The sequence below is a fragment of the Physcomitrium patens genome, chromosome 20 (genome assembly GCF_059467195.1).
Source record: "Physcomitrium patens ecotype Gransden chromosome 20, ASM5946719v1, whole genome shotgun sequence".
NCBI lineage: Eukaryota > Viridiplantae > Streptophyta > Bryopsida > Funariales > Funariaceae > Physcomitrium > Physcomitrium patens.
The window spans coordinates 9,181,092-9,199,724 of NC_143429.1; the positions used below are offsets into that span (position 1 = coordinate 9,181,092).

An 18,633-nucleotide genomic window follows, 5' to 3' on the forward strand; every position below is an offset into this window, starting at 1 on the left:
TTTCCCTTTGCGCCTTTCGCAGAGCACCAAGCCCTGCGCCCGCCATAGCCAGACACACTCACTCGCCCCCATTACGTATGCGAGCAATCGTCTCGTTGCTCCGCGCCTCTGCAACACTCATCTGTCTGTCTGTCGCGGCGTTGATTCCGCTCTGTTCGCTCCGTCTTTTCGCGCTCTCTGAATCGAGCCCCCGATCGCCGCGAACGGATCTTGTCTCCCATTTCGCGCCATGCGTAAACCTCGTCTACCCTGTGGCAAGTCGTGGGAGGTCGTCGACGCTCGGACGGCGTGGAATGAGCGCTGGTTTAGTTTTAGGCGGCTTTTGTAGTGTTCCCTCACGATCCTGTAGGGTTTATGGTTTGCGGCAGTTTGTCCATGGTGTAAATGTGCGCGCTCTGGAGGAATTGGAGGATGTGGACTGGCCGGTGGATTGCGTTGAGGTGTGTGTCGATCCGGTGGAGTGGCGCTGCGTGCAGAGGATGTGTTCGGCTTTGTTAGGAGGGTGACTCTAGATTTAACCTTGGAGCATTTGCGACTGCAGGATCGCCGTCGCTTGTTTGGAAACCCCAAATTGCACCTCATGGAATTGTCATTGGTATCGAAGGCGAAATCAGGTAGGCAATTGGTTGTTGAACTCCATTCGTTGTGCTCGCGCATGCGCTATGCTGTTTTTGGTCTGCTTTGGCTGTCGTCTGGAAACGTAATTCTGTCATCCGTTAGAGATACTAATGCTCACGTAAATGTGGAAGGTAGAGTTTCCGTTCTCGGTGATTTTGGATCAACGAAATCGTCATGCTGCAATTTGTGTAGTTCACCTTGCGGACAGACAAAGGGCTGGAATATGTAGCGTCTTCAGTAGTCGTGAGAGCTTCTACAGCTCGTCTTTCAGGTCTATTCTTGTTAGATCACAAGGAACCGAAGCCCAAAATATGGCCAGTTGTTGTTCTTTTCACGATTACCCAGTCAGGGCATGATATGTCTTGAGGTAAAGCAGAGTGATGGTGTTCAGATACAGCGGTATATGTCTCAGTCATTTCATGTGAAATTGCAAGACCATGAATTGACATGATACAGATGATTGTTACCAGCATTGCAGAATGTAGCAGCAAAAGCGGAACGGGTTCTCACTGAAATCAAGGCTGATATTAAAGCTGATTTTGGTCGACCTCTCACTCTTGATGGCATTACCCGGCATAGTGGTAAACACAAACATGGTGAGCACACTGGGTCTGCTGATCCTCATGTGAAGGATATTGATTTACGTCTAAAATTTGAAAATACCTTATTGTCGTTGTCAATGATGAATTAGTCATCGATTTAGACTTTTTCCCCTAAAGAATTACATCCAAATATCTAAAAAGTTGTTAAACCTACTGAAATATCGCTGTTTCATGTTTGCATCACTCGTTGTTTTGATCAATGTTATTATCTGGCTCCTGTTTGCAGATGCAGAGTTCCCTTGGAGTGCCAAGACTGATAGTGAGAGACGGTACGAAGATGAATTCAAGAGACGTATTCTTGATCTGTCTAAGGCAAGTATGAGCTGGAACATGCCATCAAATGTTACCATGCAAACCTAAATTGATTATTAGTGCTTACTTGAAATTTAGCCAGTGTCAGTTATGTGATTCCCTTTTCGTAAAGGGTATCTTTATAAGAGATAAAGGCAAAGGAAAATTGCGTGAACTTTGGTTGGTAATTTAGGAGCATATGAAGCAGTTCCGATCCATTTCATTCTAGGGTTCAACCATTTTGATCTGATGCTTCATGTGGTACAATATTTGTTCTGAACTACAGAAACCAGAAGATTTCCTAGAGAGGCCAGATAATGAGCATGAATCTGTCGACATGCGTACTGCAATGACCTTGGTTGGAAATGTTCTGGAGGTATGTGTACTTTCAAAAACCATATTCTGTTTACTTTCTGATTTTTTACTGTTGGTTCATATTTTCCTTTACCCACTGATGTGAGCGCTTTTCGTTCCAGCTTTTTTATCGGTTGACGTGAAATTCACCTCTCTCTTTTCACTATTCCTATATGCAGGTTGACAAGGTTTTGAAAGATCTCTGGTTTCAATACGTGCCAAAGAAAATGAAGGAGCAGGAGTTTTGGCGCCGGTATTTCATTGCAGTCAAACGTATTCGACAGGATGTTATCAATTCAGATTCTGACAACTCTGTTGGAAGGAGTTGGTCAAACATTGAACGACGTCTAACTTTTGTTGGCATAGGTAACGAGGTATGTGTAGTATACTTGCTTGACATTATAAATCCTCTTCCATAGTATTGCTAGAAATACTTATTCAAGGTTTGCCTCATGTTTCTGTCTTAACTAGTCAATGGTTGATTTGTAGCCACTTGCTTGTTGTTTTATCTTCGTGCCGCATAATGCTAACCTAGATTGTCATCTGCGACGCTGTTCCGCAGAGTCTCAGGAAGGATCCATTAGAAGAGGAGGCGTACAAAGAAGCATTCTCCGTTATTACTGTTCCTCCATCCGTGATTGTTCGCCGCCTTGCTGCCACCATCGAGTAAGATTCAATCAGTTTCGTTGCACTCTTCATGGAATGCATTTTCGTACAAGATTTTGGGTACAATAGCCACTGATCGTTGTTTCTCTGCAGAAACTGAAGAAAGGTATTTAGTTTTCTTTTTGAGTTTTGGGAGTAAAATTTTATTAAATTGTGCAGCTTATTGGCGTTGTTACATTATTATCTGAAGCTCTTTTTAGAAGACAATAAATCTGTGGTGGAAAGTAAACATGTTTAGTCATGTCAATAAGTTACAAAGTTGAAATTTTGGTTTTCATGACATATGTTACTTGTGAGAATAACCTATGGCACTATGAAATTCATCTTACTCAGGTATTATGAAATGTGTGTTTGAGGAATTGGTGGATTCGCTGAGTTGTTGGTTTCTTTCAAAACACGCTGTAGTTTGTTTTGTTTCCCGCGTATTCGTCAGCTATTAAGTTTTCATCTGCACTCGGGAAATTCGGGATTTATCCTTTACCAGCTCCCCATATGTAGATTACTGAAGGTTTTTGTTTCTCAACCTAATATTGAATTTGGTGGATTTAATTTCACAGGGTTGGCAGAGCAGTCAAGAGTATGCAAGAATTGGCAAGCCAAGGTGGAGGGCTACTAGATAGAGACCTTTTATCGAACAATGGGGACTGGTCTGGAATAGTGGCGAGCTTTGCTGTAATGAAACGGTTAAGTGGCGGTCGTGACAAGGACAACAAACTGAGGTTTTCAAAAACATCGAGTCTTGGGGATTATCAGACGTTGTTGTGGTCACTTTTTGATGCAGGTATGCTATATTTTATCCTCTGCACTGGATGTGGCTATTTGTTTCTTTCGGTAATTTCGCCTGACAGGACCAAAATGCCTGAAATTTCTGTTACATATTTTGTATTTTGAATCTGCTATTGTTACTGCAAAGAAGTTAGAGCAAAAAACACGTTGACCTACCTGTCTCTACAGCTTGTCTCAGTTTCTTCTCTCTCTCTCTCTCTCTTTTTTTTTTTTTTTTTTTTTTTTTTTTCAAAAAAAGAACTTATCACCATGAGACCTGCAGATACCCAACACGAAGATCGGGAAGTTAGGAAGTTCGTGCTTGCCTCTGGCCCAAAGCTTCCGGAAGAGGTTCATGGAGCGCCACCAGATAGCTTTGTAGCACAGCTTGCTGAAATCATGGCTGGAATCAAAACTGAGCAAGGCATGGGTGAATTCTGGCTTGAGGTGATAAAAGAGGTATCAATGCTCAACCGCACTTGGTCGTGATAGTGACTGTAGAAACTGTCTATTTACTCCTTGGGACTTTTCACAGATGTGCTAGTTAATGATGCACCTTCTCTATTCGAGTGTGTAGTGGTAAATCTTTAGTTTAAATAAACAGTTATCTGATTCAATGACTAATGATAGATTTTCGAGATAAACTTGACAACTTCAAGTAACACATATAATATCCTCTATGATTCTAGTATTCTCACAGATGCTTTTCTTTTTACATATTTCCTTTTTATCCCAAATAGACCTTAAGTTTCAATGCTAACAATCGAGCAACAATCTGATAATGTTCAAAATGAGCAGTTTGAAATACCCTCTTTTTTATTTTTATTTTTATTTTTCCGTTGCTGCTGTTGGTATGTTTCGCTTGGCTGCTAATGACTTGCTGACTAAGCTTTGTCATATCTTTGGATGAAGTTGCGTCGCCGGTGGAAAGAGGGGCAACCGATATCGCGCATGGCAATTGATGAAGTCCCTGATCTGCGTTACTGTTTACTTCATCAGCAATTACAGTTGATAAATTGCTGCATTGCAAGACGCAAAAGGCGTGTTGCAGATCTAGCATCTCTTGAAATCCTGAATTCATGTGTAGCACATGAAGAGAGCACTTCTCCACAAAGTGTTAGTAAGTGTAAGTTACCCCTAGAAAATCTTAGCGGAACTCCTCCGGTGCTTCTCTATGCCAAGTTAAAGACCGGGGAAAAGGTTCTTAGATTGGGAGCTGACTACCCAGCTGCTGACCTTTTGATGTTGGAGACTAGAGAACCAGTGTATTCTCCCGTCCCTCAAGTAAAGCCACTGCTTTTTTTGGATTTTCAAATTCTGCTGTTACTTCTAGCGTTCCACTTGTTTGTTTGGCTAAGCATTTAGAAGCAAACTATATGCGGTGCTGCTCAGTACCTTGCTATTGATTGACAGGTAACGATGTTTTCTTTCGGCAGGAAAACCCTATCATGACGGAAGATGCTCTACGGGAAGCTGAGGAACTTATTCTCCGCACTAGAAGGTGAGTGTAGATGTAAATCATGCTCAAAACTTAGACTATTCTGGGTGTCGTTTTTCTGTTATGTACAGCTTCGCTATGTTGTCATGTAGTCAACAAGGGTCTGGAGTGCTCTAACTCCTTGACTTCACATGTGCAGTGTTGGTGCTGGATGTTCACAGCTTCTATCCGATATGCAAGCCTTCAAGGTGACCATAAGATCTAAACAGTCCTGTCTCGTTAGAATTGTTGAGGTTGTTATGGTTTGTTGTGATCGAAGATTTAATAATCCTTTATGACTTTGTATCCTTTTGAGTCATTTGGTTGAGGAACATTTACTTGGTAGCGGAATGACCACCTCATTTAAGCATGGAGGGTGGGTTTGTGTTTGATTCAGGCCGCCAATCCTGGATGCATACTAGAAGACTTTGTCCGCTGGTACTCTCCATTGGATTGGAGCGAAGAACCAGGGTCAGGTCTTCTGCTTGAAGGAAGCGAAGAAATTGCTGGAAGAGTTGGAGCTGTTCGGGGTTATCTCAGTGCACGGATGCAGAGCCAAGGTAGATGCAATTTGATGTTGAATCATTTCCAGAAACCTTTGATGGATGTGATCTGTAGCTAGGTATATCAGTTTGCTTCACCTTTTGCTATTCGCTGGCTGGTGACACTACTTAAGACCATACGAACTCAAGTTTTGTATCTGTATGAGTCACGAGGTTATTCTTTTTATGATCTTCTTACGTGGGAAATGATTTTGCCATTGAATAGAAACGTATTTATAACGAAACTACTGGGTTTCCAATTCAAATGTATTTGTTTTTCAGGGAACTTATGGCAAGAGCTGTGGTCGTCTTCAAGACCAGTGCCGGCCATCAAGCAATCCCCTTTGTTCGATGAGGAGCTTGCTGGGTAAGTCCTTTTCTGGGAATGAGTTCTAAAAGTTAAGCAGACTATTCACGGGTTGGTACACTTATCCTACGGTTATATATGTACATTTTGTTCTTTTGTTTTGTATTTTGGCCACTTCTATTCTGCAACTAGACCTGATTGGTAATTTAAGCTTGTACGTTTCGGGTTTTTATTTTACAGGGAAAGTACTCTCGATGTACTTGAAGATGTTGCTCCATCAGACCTTTTTGAACAGCTCTTCCTGTCTGCGGTATTTACTATTTTTACCATCCCGCATCTGGCGTCCTCGAAACCACCTCATGGTTCTGATGGATTGTCTACCTGTTTTCTTAACAGAGATGTACCTTTGATATTTGAAGATATGTGAATCTGGCCAAAGTATTTAATATGAATTTCATTTGGCTGTAACAGCTTAGCGCAGGTTTCGCTATTGCAGAAGCTGCTCCTGTCGCTAAAACCGAGGTACTCGCAAGATGTTTACGGGAATGTTCGGAATATGTTGTGGCAACGTGTGGACGGGGGATGAGCACTTCCAAGCTTGATCGTCTCTGTGAGGTAATTTAGATATGCTTGCTTAAACCTATTCTTAAACGGTCTAATTCCCTTGACCGCTGGCTAGATATCATTGAGAACCTTCTCGAAATGGTCATCATTTATACTTCAAGCGTAGGTAATGTTGTGGAGTTGGTGTTTTCCAAATATTGTTTTGTGCATCATATCGGGATAGGATTTCCAACACCAAAGAACTAGATTTTGACTTTTCTACATTCTGTTTGATTGCTTTTTACGCGAAGAACATCGCAGCTCATAATATTAGCGAATTTGCGAGCACCCATTAGGAATTCTGAAAGCCTTGGTCTTGGGAAGAATTCACGAGTAACATTTGACTTCAAAGTGGCAGTTGATGCTCAGCTATTTTTTTTTGCAGGTGTATGAAGTGATGGAGAGTGCAATCCACTCACCGCCATGTGATGAACCTGTGGAGGCCCCTGCAATAACTACCGCACCAATAGGTACTGTTGTTAAGAGTGATGACAAGTGTCATCTACCAGATCCAGTCCCCATTAAGGAAGCTGAGAATGTTTCATTACGGAAGTCAATCGATCAGCCACAAGCCCAACAATTCGTTAAAGCCGATTTTGGACATCTGTTCTCCCGAATATTTGAAGGCAAGTCATCCATATTTGAGAAGAAGCATTCAAGACCCTTCATCGCCGACGAGAGGCCAACACCGACTGTTTCAGGGGAGTGGACCTTCGTGTAGCAACAATAAATCCCTATTTATATTCGCACACGGACTCCACACAGCTTACACCGCTAACGTTTGTGACTGGAGCCATTCATTTTGTGAGATTAATATCACAAGCAAGAGATAGTGAAGAGCACTCATGAGTTTTTGTGATTAGAGAGAATTGAGAGGTCAGTCGAAGGCTGCACAGAAGTTGAAAAAATCGGCTGGAAACTTGGACCATGTGGAAACGCTTAGTTTCTCAAGTCCTGCAGGTATATCATTCTTCGTATTTCAAGTGTAAATAGCCTGAATGTGAATTGTGTAATGTGAAGTTAAACCCCCCTACTGTTGATACCTCATGTCTACATAATGATTCACTCGGTTATGAATCATGCAATTTGGATGCAACACTCTGCTTTAATTACAGCCTCTCAATTTCTAACTTCATCTCAATGGAACTACATTTAGAGATGAGTATGCAAAAGAGAGCAGAGGTTATAATGTTGGAACACACGCTGAATGGCCCTTCCATTGTTTGAATGATACGCATCTCGCATAGCATATTCTCCCTTTGAATTTGAAGCAATATTGCTGTTTCCAAAAATATCACACAGTTTTGCGTATTTAGGATAGATCGATTAAATTCCACAACACCCTATGTCAGAAGATACTCAACACTTTCCATTGGCTCATGTGAACCTGTATTGTTGCTTAAGCAAAGATGTGCCTCGATCTGAACGTAGGGTGTCGTAGCAGTGATGGCTTTGGGAATAGCACCCTGGAAATATTCTCTTGTTCAATGTTGTCGGTATTCTCGTTTCGAAGCAACCAAGACACCGAAATCTCGACAAAAAATTGTTGCTCTGCTTGGGTATCATTTTGGTGTCAACCACCGAAAACCGATGTTGCAGAATCCCACACATTTCCCCAAATTGCCAAAAAGAGTGACTGTCATAACTTGTGAACCACCACATTCAGCTTTTTTGAGTGATTTTTGTGGCAGACTTGTAATGTTTTCGTTTATTTGTTTTTGTTTTTGTTTTTCCCTTCAGATGCAAAGAGAAATTTTTGTACTCTAACAATTTTTACAAAATCATATATATATATATATATATATATATATAGATATAGATATGCACATTCTAATATGTAAATGCGTCTACTTTTCAAAAATCTTTTTATATTTGCACAATAATATTTGAAGATTCAAAAATTGTTCAACATAAAATATGCTTTAGTGATAAAACAAAACAGCCTTAAGTTTTTGTTTTAAAAAATGACTATATTGTATCAGTTTTCAATAAAATATGTACGTTTTATTTTTTCTAAACATATATTATTGATATTCTATGAATTATAATAAATTTTCATTAGTTTAATACTTTCTGTTTATTGATATTCCTAAATTAATAGAAATGACTCAGAATGGTTGATTTTATAACCAATTCTTTTTTAATGCGATAATTCATCATACTTAGTACCACATTAATTATTTGAAAATATTTGTTAATGTTTTGAATAAGATTTATTCTAAATACATTTAAAAAAATATATGCTGTTCTTGAAATATTGAATAATATGAAAACTCAATTAAGATATATTTATATTTTATGATGCAATAATTTTCAAAAAGTAAAAATTAGAGTAATAAAATAGTTAATCTTAATTTCCTTGAATCTACTTATGAAATAATGTTCTGTTGAAATTCGAGAACACAATTGAAAACTGTAACTTCAAAAATCCTCAGAACTCTTGGTTTTTGGCCCAATTCATAATTTAAATTGAATTTATGATTACAGATGTTACATATGGGATATTGAAATTAAGTGAGCACAATGTTTATTTTTATTTTTGTTTGAAAAAAAGGTGTAAACTTGAGATGAAACTTAAGAATGAACTTCATAAAATAACAACATATTTACAATGAATTTTCTGGAGAGAATCATCTCAATTACATGTCATGCAATATTGTAGGGAATCTTTATCAAATTTTATTTTTAAAAGTTACACACTTATTTTCATACCACTTATGCAAAGAATTATAAACATTTTACTAACGCTAACAACTTCATTCATCAATGTAATTGACAGAAAATTGTAACATTAAGTTCACAAAATTTATTTCATATCTAAAATTAAAATATTTAAAAGTTTGTATTTTTTTAAGCAAACAATGTCAAGAAAATTGTGGTGAAAATGGACCCATTTCAATATTGTAACATCAAAACCTATGTTGAAACTAAGAAAGAGATATTGCAATCACTGCAAGAAATTATCACGCAAGAAGAATGGAAGCAAGAAAAATCAACAAAAAGAAAATTGAATACTAAAAGAGGAAAAGATTCTTTACAATGTGTACAACTTAAGTTGAAAGAACAATTATCAGAAAAAAAATGGACCACAGAAAAAAAATTAAATGTTGCAAAAATAACTCTCACAAAAGCAAAAAAACGGAGACTAGAAGCTGGACTCAAACTTCATGCCACTGAAAAAAAACGTGACATTCACTCTCAAATATTGAATAAAGTTTTGAGGCAACATCAACTTATAAAAGATTCTCATGAAAAGGTTTAATTTCACAAATTACTCTCTAAAATTTGTAAATTAAGTTATAAAATTTTAATTTTAGATTTTTTATGTCAGATTTATATTGGAGAATATTAGAAATAAATTTGAATAATATATAAATTATCTAGAGTGCTTATTGATTTTGTGTTATGAAAAGAAATCAATATAAAAAAACCCTGTGTGTAATAGGCTAAACAAGAATTGATTATACAAGAAGGTTGTTATGAAAACGCAATTCAAAATAAAAAGTGTGTCACAGAAAATTTGAAAAAATTGTCACGTAAGATGAATAGGCTTAGATTTGTATTGGTGGATATACGTTATCTTCAAAATAACTAAATAAATGAATTGACAAAAATAAATCATAGAAAATAAACTGAAAATATACTCTTTTTTATGTATGATTTTTAGTTTACAAATTCTATAATTTGTAAATTAGGATGTGATGAGACATTTTCACTGTAACCATCTACTTAAATATGATATTTGATTTTAGAAATCTGGAACTATAGCCTTCTGTTGAATAAATTATCACTTTTCGATGGCTTTTATTCAGTTCTCATTATTTGACATATGTTATGTCCATTCCACTGAAATAATTTCTTATTGTAGAAAGTTGATTGGATTTACACAGAAAATTATAACAACTCTTTTCAAAGCAATCTATAATATCAGTTTAGGTTCCCATATACTTTGATTGTATGAATTTTTAGTTTTAGTTGATCAAACGTAATATGATGAAAATAAAAATTAATCGTTGAAAATGTTAAAAATGATAATTTTAAAATAGATACAAAGATGAATTTTTATTTCAAAAATTCAACATATATTAAGAGGTTTTTAGGGATTTATAATTTTTTTCGAATAATATATAAATCTTCTTTTTCTACAATTTTTTTAATAGACTTGTATTTCAAATTATACTGTATTATTTAATATTGCAGAAATTATGCGTAAACATGCAAACTATGTGCCCATCATCTTATCATTGTTACAAAAAATTTAACTCCAACAAATCTTTTACATCATTATATCAAGTAAGGAATATATGTCAACGAAAAAACTATGTTCTAAACATGCAACAGAATAAAATTAATTAGATTTTTACCAACCTGTTTATGTGATATTTTTAAATTAAAAGGTAACTCGTAATTTTTAATAGAATTAGGTTCTTTAAAAAAATTATATACTATAATATTATATCCTTGTATTCTAATTTTTATAATAATTTTTTTAATGAATATACTAAAAATATAAATAAATAACATATTAGTAATTTTGTGTTATTGATTTTTATATACATGGTCAATTAACTATTATGGATAAGTACATAAAAACTCTTAAAACATAAACATTAAAATAAATAAAAAGTAAAAAAACATATTGAAAAAAATAGTTTAAATTGTATGTAATCTTAAAATATTTAACTAGATAGTTGTATCTTTCTTTTTAAAAAATCAAGATTATTTAAGAGAAAGGAATATCAAAACCAAAATTCATCCTCTGTTTGCAGGAATAAACATGCCGAATAAAACACCATATGACACCTAATGGAAAGATGTTGATTAAGAATTATAATTTACCAGAGGCAATAACAGGATACATGATTTTTTTGGGTGCACCAAAATATCAGAGAGGATTATTTTTCTAATATCTTAAAATAAGAATAGAGAAAATGAACACTTCTTTTTCATCTGCATGAAACATAAGATTCTTAGAATCATCATTTATGTCATTTAAAGTTATAGCAAGTAATGTTGAGACTAGGTTTTATTGCAAAATAAAAATTAAAAAATAATATATTCATAAAAAAACTTAATATTTACTATGTTTCAATTCATAAAAAGATCATAATTATCAGTGTCTTTTCTTCTTTGAAATTTTGGATAATTTTCTATGAAATAAAACCGCTTTTCTTACAGTCTCCTTATATTTTAGTCATGAAATATATATCTCGTAAATCTTAAATTTTGTGTAATTTTCATTCATGTTTTGAATGGTGTATAATTACTTGTTTGAAATTCGGCCATACTTTACGCCCATTAAATAAGGTATGTGACAAGTCATAAAACATTGGATTCACTTTAATATCATGTAAATTTTTCAACGTTATCACAACTTAAAATACTTATTCTGTAATTGAACATTTCATAAAATGAAAAGTAAGCTTTATTAGATCTAGTAGCATTAAAAACTTATTTATTTTTTGTATTAAACTTTAATCTAGTTATTGTTGTTATTAATATTTTTTGAAATGTTCTCTATGTTATTTTTATTTTTATTTACTTAGAGCACTAGTAATTCATTTTTATTTTAACTTTTTTCTCTACTTTTTTTTTTTTTTTTGCTAAGCTTCTACATTTAACTAAAACTAAGTATCACTTGTAATTTCATGTGTGTAGATTCTAAAAAGTGAAGTAGTCTAGTTCCACGAGGTATTTGAATTTCGTGTCTTTTTTTTTTTTTTTTAAAATGGATTGCAACATTTTATCTTATCTCTTCCAGCTCCACATCATTTGCTAAATTTCTTCAAACTAATGAGATAATTTATCTTTTTGCAACTTGATGAACTATTCTCAAAAGATAAAACGTTAGAGTATACTTTCTTTTTTTTAAAAAAAAAAACAAAAAAACAATACATAATAGTTTATAATGTTTTATGACTTATGTCAAGTTCGATCTAATTTTGATAATTTTCTTGCAAACTTTTAAGGAATTTCAAACTTTGCAACCAATCGAAATACATTATTATTTTTTTTTTTTTTGTATAATCGATGAAACCAAGTGTGCAAACAAATTATTTCATTTGACCCAAACACCCATCTTTGAAATCCAGACATGCATACCTGCCAACTGCTATTTTATTTTATTTTATTTTTATATCTTAAGTCAAACACAAAGTTTGTATTTTTGCATTAACAACCCAAATGATTCTACAGTAGCTGCTGGGAATAGATGCAACGATAATCAGTAATTACATACCTCATTTTTTTTGCAATTATTTATATAAAAGCAACCCTTGAAAAGAATTACTAGAAATATTGTTATTGCATGTAAGGTCAAGGCACAAAATAAAAAATTTACTAGTTCAATTGATAAATTTTATAGGTCTTTACATATAATCCATTTCCCTTTGTAATACAAAAATACACACACACACACACACACAAAGAAAGAAAAACTCACAAGAAAAAGCATTCTTTTATATGTTAAGAAGGCAAACTTATATGATTGCCACAGTGTTTTTTTAAAAGTGTCAGGGTATATATTACCATTTAGGATTTGTCTTCTTAAGAAACCATGCATGGATGAGTGTATTGTATATATATATATATAGATATAGATATATTGATTTAATATTTTCCTTGAGCAGCTCCAACCTCTTAATAGAGACTGGATATGAGATGGGTTTTGCTTGCACTAACGTTGTTGCTGTAGATCATGGTCCCTCGACTTTTATATGCCACTATAACTATATTATTTATATATAAAAGTATAATTGGGTTAATTATAATAATAATAATAACAGGGTCTTGGGTCCTCATCCAGTATGTCGTTTCCCTTGAAGGCCAATACACAGGTTTTGGGAAGCTGCACTTCGACACTGTATACAATGCTGCAATACTTGAGTCTTAAGCTAGTGGTGCAATGGACTCTTATCCAGTCACCATGCTTATTATTATTATTATTATGCATTGCTTCTTCAACTTCGACTGTCAGAATGGACTCAAATATTATAAAGATTGTCTGTCGGTGGTCCTCTCGCAGAGGGCTTTCCACGGGGGAAGCATCTCCACCGCTCCCCTTCAAAAGATACCAACCCGAATTATAGCGTGGGCGAACCCGATCTTGGCGTGAATTGCTCCACCCGTAGGCCTTGCCCTGCAAAGCACTTGCAGGGCCCGGTATAACTGCATTGATGCGGGCTTGGAAGCCAAGGAAACCCCAGGAAATGAACCTGCCTCATGGGAAGCACCCTCATTCTTTCCCGGGGGCCTGTACCGTGCGGACTGGTGGGGACGTTCTGAGCTTCAGTTGTGCGCTTCACGAAGCCGAGCCCAATGGCGCGCTCATTTAGCGGGGCATCGGTAGGGATGCTCTGAAGAGGTGAAGGCGTAAGCCAACTGTAAAGTACGTGAGGGCTAGTATTGAAGATCATGCATGTACCTCCTATCACAGCTGGGTTGCTGACACCAGGTGAGGCCCCACAAGAAGGAATGGGGATGGGGGAGGGGGGAGTGTGTATAATTAGTTTTCATGGTTTTCCTGGCTGCTGTAGGAATCCATTCTGCTACCCTCTTAAATGAGCTCGCAGAGATTTTGTCATGGGAATTAATGACTTCTCTCAATTCCAGTAATGTGTATGATTGTGTCTCTCTACTACAACTGCACATAAGTAGTATCGCACTACACCTGTAAAATACATAAGTATTTCTTCCGGCAATGTAATAAACTCGGTAGAGATTGTGATGGTTCAAATCAAACTACTGGAGTCTCTCTAAACAAAAAGAGTTGTTATCAGACAGCGCAGAATTCCGGCCTGTCGTTTTTTAAAAGTCCTTGTGGAGACTTGGAGACATCTTTCAAAGTAACCTAGTGTTTAACCGTATTGTAGCCGCTTCCGTATGATGTCGTTTGGGGAATCCACTGGGATTCTACAGTTTCTGAATGGCTGCAGACACAGCCAGTTATTTTGAAGGTGCAGGGGTCGGTCACAACGTCCCAAGAGACAGAGAACTGGCAGCCAACGTTTGCATTTATCCATATTGTTGAGCTTCCCAACTTCTGTGCAAAATAAATGTAAGACGTGGTTACTTTCTATGACACTGGTTCTGCCACTTCAGTTCCGTTCGCATGTCCAGCTTCGAAAATTTGATCCTTTGTAAGAGACTACGAATTTGGGGTGTCGAAACTAAGTCTCTTCAACAATTTAAAGCAATTGTCGCAACCTGGAATGAGCCATCATCGAACAAGCACGCACCTTCGGGAGACGACATAATCGATGGGACATGTACCCAATCATTCTTATTGAAATAAACGTTTCAGAGATTCCTGATAAGAATGTTTCAGTAAACGATGGCCAGGTACCACGCACAGCACAACAGTTTTTGCCAAAACAGTCATCGACAAACAGCTTCTAAATTATCGTTTTGTGGCTAGATCTAGTTCTCGACGAGATGAGCACTGATTCTGGTCGCGACTCCTCCTACACAAAACGATACCGAGTGCGCAGACATGAGGCCTGAACCGCACCCATGGCAGACGTGCACGGAATGAATACTAGCCGACTAAACCAGCGAATTGGAGTTCTATACACAAGTGAATGGTGGTTATATGGTAATGGGCCGCGTCCTCTGTTTGGGGTCCGATTGCGGAGACGGCGAAGCCGCGGAGAACACCACTCTCTTGTCTCTGCACATGATCCAATTCAGCGAAAATCTTCGCGAAAACGATCCTACCTTTAGGTTAGCATCCGAGGCTGAGGCTGCCGTTTCGGGTGCGGAAACTCCCACCTCCCAGATATTAGGCTTTGCAGGATCCTTGACAGCTTGCTCCACGCCTAACGATGTCTCCGACAACGATCGTCGGTACCAGCTCACACTCACCTTCCCTTCGGGCAACCGGCTGAGCGACGACGACCGTTGCTTGAAATCGTTTTCCTTGTCAACAGCGACCACATGCGCAGTCGCCGACTCGGACTTAGAGGAAGAGGTACTAGAGAATCTTGACTTTTCGAGTTTGGCTTCCTCCTTGTCTTGATTGGATGCTGCTTCCAACTCGTCGTCTTCGATGATCTCCCCTCGTTCAATGTCAATATCGATCCACCGATCTCCTTGCCCCGGCGAGTACGAATAGTCTAGGAAAGCAGCCGGGGAGAATCCTGCATTTGAGTACTCCGATCCTATGGGGGTCAGAAGCTCCCGGACGCGAGACAATGTGTTGGGAGTGTAAAGGCCGCGACTGGCCCAGAACAGCTCGTCGTTGGCGGGCGTGCCGCCTGCACTTGCAAGTTCTGGGATGCTGTCAGATAGGGCGCTTCGATGTGTGGGCTTCGATGGCGCCCAGTCCTGCGGTCTACCAGGATACGGAGTCGGCGCGATCATAAGCTCCCAGTTGGAGGGGTCCACAATGTACTCGTAGCTGCCCATGGAGTACGATCGCCCACCATTGCGAGTGAGCTTGCGGGAGTCTGTCTTCACTTTGCGGCCCGCTACTTTGCCGAGCTCAACCTTGAGCACTCGATGTATGCCGTGCTCATCCATGACGCGAATAGTGGGAGCAAAAGGGCTCGGGGTCTCGACCTGGGTACGAAATTCTTGAATCTCCTGAATTTCTTGAATTTCGTTTTCGGAGTCCTCGACTTCAGCTACATCGCAAATGCGGAAGCTATTCTGGTAACTGCCGTGGATGCTCCCGTGGAGGCTGCTTATGCGGCGGGAGTCTCGAACAAGCTGTTCCTCCAGGGAAAAGCGCCTCTGGTCAGGACATATGAACCTGTTCGAGTGCATCATGTCGGAGGCAGACACCATCTCGAGCTGTCCATGGTGGGAGCTCGAAGCGCCACCGTGGACAACCGGGTCAGGAAGCAAACTGCGACGGCACAAGGGGCATGTCGAGTTCGACAACAGCCATGTGTCAATGCACTCCAAGTGAAAGGCATGCTTACATTTCGGTAACAACCGCAGCCGGTCATCGTCCCCGAACTCCGTCAAACACACCGCGCAATCTGCACTATCCTTCAAACCCCTGATGGAACCATACGAGAACACTGGCAGCGTGTCGATGAAGGCTTGTTCAACTCCTGCATCGTGCAAGTGAAACAAATGCTGCAGCTGGCCATGAAGCGCACTCACAAGAGGGCTGTGATGCCGCGGGGGAGGTTGGCGCCGCCGCCCCAGGCAACGCGCCAGCAAGTGTAGGAACCCTGACAATATGAACACTACGCTGAGGATTACTACAATCACAACCACACTGGGGTTGATGTGTGGGTTTCGGGAACCTGACGCTGCCGGGGTTGCAGCTCGTTGGCCCGCAGGTGGGAGGACGCCCGGATAGATGACCCCGTCTATCGGTGCTGGTGCCGTGGCATTATAATGAGGGGATACGAAGGAGGACATTCTTCACGTCGCTCCTCCGCCGCTGCAATAAATACAGCGGGGATTTCGGAGTCGCGAAGTCTACTACCCCAGGGGTGTAAGGACCTTCTCGTCAAAGAATATCATACACATTTTGATCTTCCTGGTGCACATCTACAATGATCTCAGCTACTGTGCTGAACCACAACAACACTGGTTCTAATTGTACTCACTTGCACCAGTGCAGTCAGACAATGTCACAGGCTTACACTGATTCTAGAACCATGTATTGTGACGGTCCTAGGTTTGAATGCCGTAACGTTCATGTAACTCAAAAAGGCTATGCTTCCTTAACACCTAATATGAGCAAATCGTCAACCTCTTTCTGCGCTTGGCAACGCTGCATGTGGCCGATTCTCTCCTTCATGCCTGGGCGCCCGATTCGGCATTAGCCAGGCTCATTCAAAGAGCTCATTTTTCTCCAAGCGCAACAGTACTCGTCCACTCCTTTGAAACTCACATACCTTGCCTCTCCTCATGAAAACTTCCCTTCATGTCACGACCATGGCTACTATTCCTTGTCACCATTGTCACCAACGCAGTCACCTGCCTCTCCCTGTGATAGTGCCCCCTTGCTTCCAGAACACAGACGAGCCCCACTCGTATGCACTCTCAGCTCCGCTACTCCTCTCATGTACTGCAACAATCAGACTTGCATACTTCCACCTCCAGTCAACATCCCACACAACCACGTCCACAACCAATTCACCACATGAGCTCCACGACTCACAAATTCAATTGCGCTAATCGCTCCACCACGCGCTCAGCTTAATTACCTGCGCACCCCCAAAGCGAGACCCGAAATACACCTTGGACACTCTCACTTTCTCTCTCCCCACAGCAAAAGCAGTGGGTGTGCTCGCTAACTTGGCACCGCGACGAGCTTGCACCCTCTGAGGTGAGGACAACCTCGTTCCTCCTTCCCACACTCACTCAGACTACTTCATCAACCAACGGGGGCGATGTCAGCCTTCGGTCGGGGGACATTTACCTTTCCAGCAAATCATGCCATCATTTTCCATCGCCAAGGGCACCAGCGATCCGAAGGCAGCAGCAGCAGCAGTAGCAAGGTGAGTGGCAGAGAGAGAGGGAGAGAGAGAGACGGGGGGGGGGGGGGGGGGAGGAAGAAGAAGAGAAAGGGGTGGGGGCAAAGCTTGAAGAGAGAGTAACAGTAAGCGGGGGGGCTATGGGTGAATATGTCAGAAATGGAGGACGAGCCAGGGCTGGCTGTCCATTCTGCAGAATGCAATGGAATGGAGGGAGAGGAAGAAGAGGAAGAGGAGGGACACCACTATCCATCTGCCTGCCTGTCCTCCTCCCTTCTCTTCCTCTTCTTCCTCCCATTCCTCCTCCTTCTGTTGTTTGTTTGTTTGTTTCCGCTGCTGCTGGTTTTGATACTGCATCATCGCCATTACAACTGACACGAAATCAATCAAGGCTCCCCCCCCTTCCCCCTCCTTCCTTACCGTTCCGTTCTTCCGTTCCCCACCCGTCATCCCTTCTAGCCCCCTGGGTAAAGCCAACGTTCCTCTGCTGCTTCTTCTTCACCGTCCGTCCGTCTGTCTGTCCGTCCGGGCATTGAATGCCCGGGCCAGCCGGATTACGAATTGCCTCCCCCACCCCAACCTCCCAACGAGTCAGGGACGTCGTCAGGACTGGATGAGTCGTAGTTCCATTCATCCACCTCTATCTCACTCACTCACTCACCCCCGTCGTCGTACTCATCCATCCATCCTTTACCCATTCATCTTTACATCCATCCACCGCCCTGACACCCCCCGATACAGGTCTCATTAACTCCCATCCCCTGCTCTTCTTTTCATCCTTCCGTTCGGTGGTGCTCCCCATTATTCATCCATTCCCTTGCGAGGATGATTGTTACATCATTCATCCATCCCTTGCCTTGTCTTGCCTTGCCAGATCCAAAGTAACTCTATCCATCCATTCATGCCCCTCCCCACCCCTCCTCGCTCCGCATTTCTGATACGCCCTTTCCCGTTCCCTTGTGGCTCACAA

The 18,633-nt window shown here is 39.9% G+C and overlaps 2 protein-coding genes and 1 long non-coding RNA gene across 5 annotated transcripts; 2 read left to right on the forward strand and 1 right to left on the reverse strand.

Moving 5' to 3' along the window:
• LOC112273429 (uncharacterized) lies at positions 1-7,267 on the forward strand. The gene is made up of 17 exons (XM_024502208.3): positions 1-440; positions 542-614; positions 1,089-1,214; positions 1,447-1,532; positions 1,798-1,887; positions 2,045-2,239; positions 2,428-2,531; positions 3,089-3,312; positions 3,580-3,755; positions 4,209-4,580; positions 4,733-4,797; positions 4,934-4,982; positions 5,171-5,333; positions 5,598-5,682; positions 5,863-5,932; positions 6,094-6,237; positions 6,611-7,267. The coding sequence occupies exons 1-17, from the start codon at positions 78-80 to the stop codon at positions 6,944-6,946; spliced, it is 2,721 nt and encodes a 906-aa protein (XP_024357976.1). The 5' UTR covers positions 1-77; the 3' UTR covers positions 6,947-7,267.
• A 972-nt stretch (positions 7,268-8,239) lies between these two features.
• Positions 8,240-11,405, forward strand: LOC141044595 (uncharacterized). Of its 3 annotated transcripts, XR_016498946.1 has the most exons (5): positions 8,246-8,739; positions 9,005-9,481; positions 9,671-9,761; positions 10,426-10,622; positions 10,995-11,405. It is a non-coding gene; the product is annotated as an uncharacterized LOC141044595 (long non-coding RNA). The 3 variants fall into 3 exon arrangements; XR_016498945.1 differs by having other exon boundaries at positions 8,240-9,481; XR_012216196.2 differs by having other exon boundaries at positions 8,243-9,481; positions 10,426-10,518.
• A 3,065-nt stretch (positions 11,406-14,470) lies between these two features.
• Positions 14,471-17,962, reverse strand: LOC112272986 (uncharacterized). Its single transcript, XM_024501253.3, has one exon. It carries the CDS (start codon positions 16,597-16,599, stop codon positions 14,812-14,814), a length of 1,788 nt encoding a protein of 595 aa, XP_024357021.1. The 5' UTR covers positions 16,600-17,962; the 3' UTR covers positions 14,471-14,811.
• Positions 17,963-18,633: the final 671 nt, after the last annotated feature.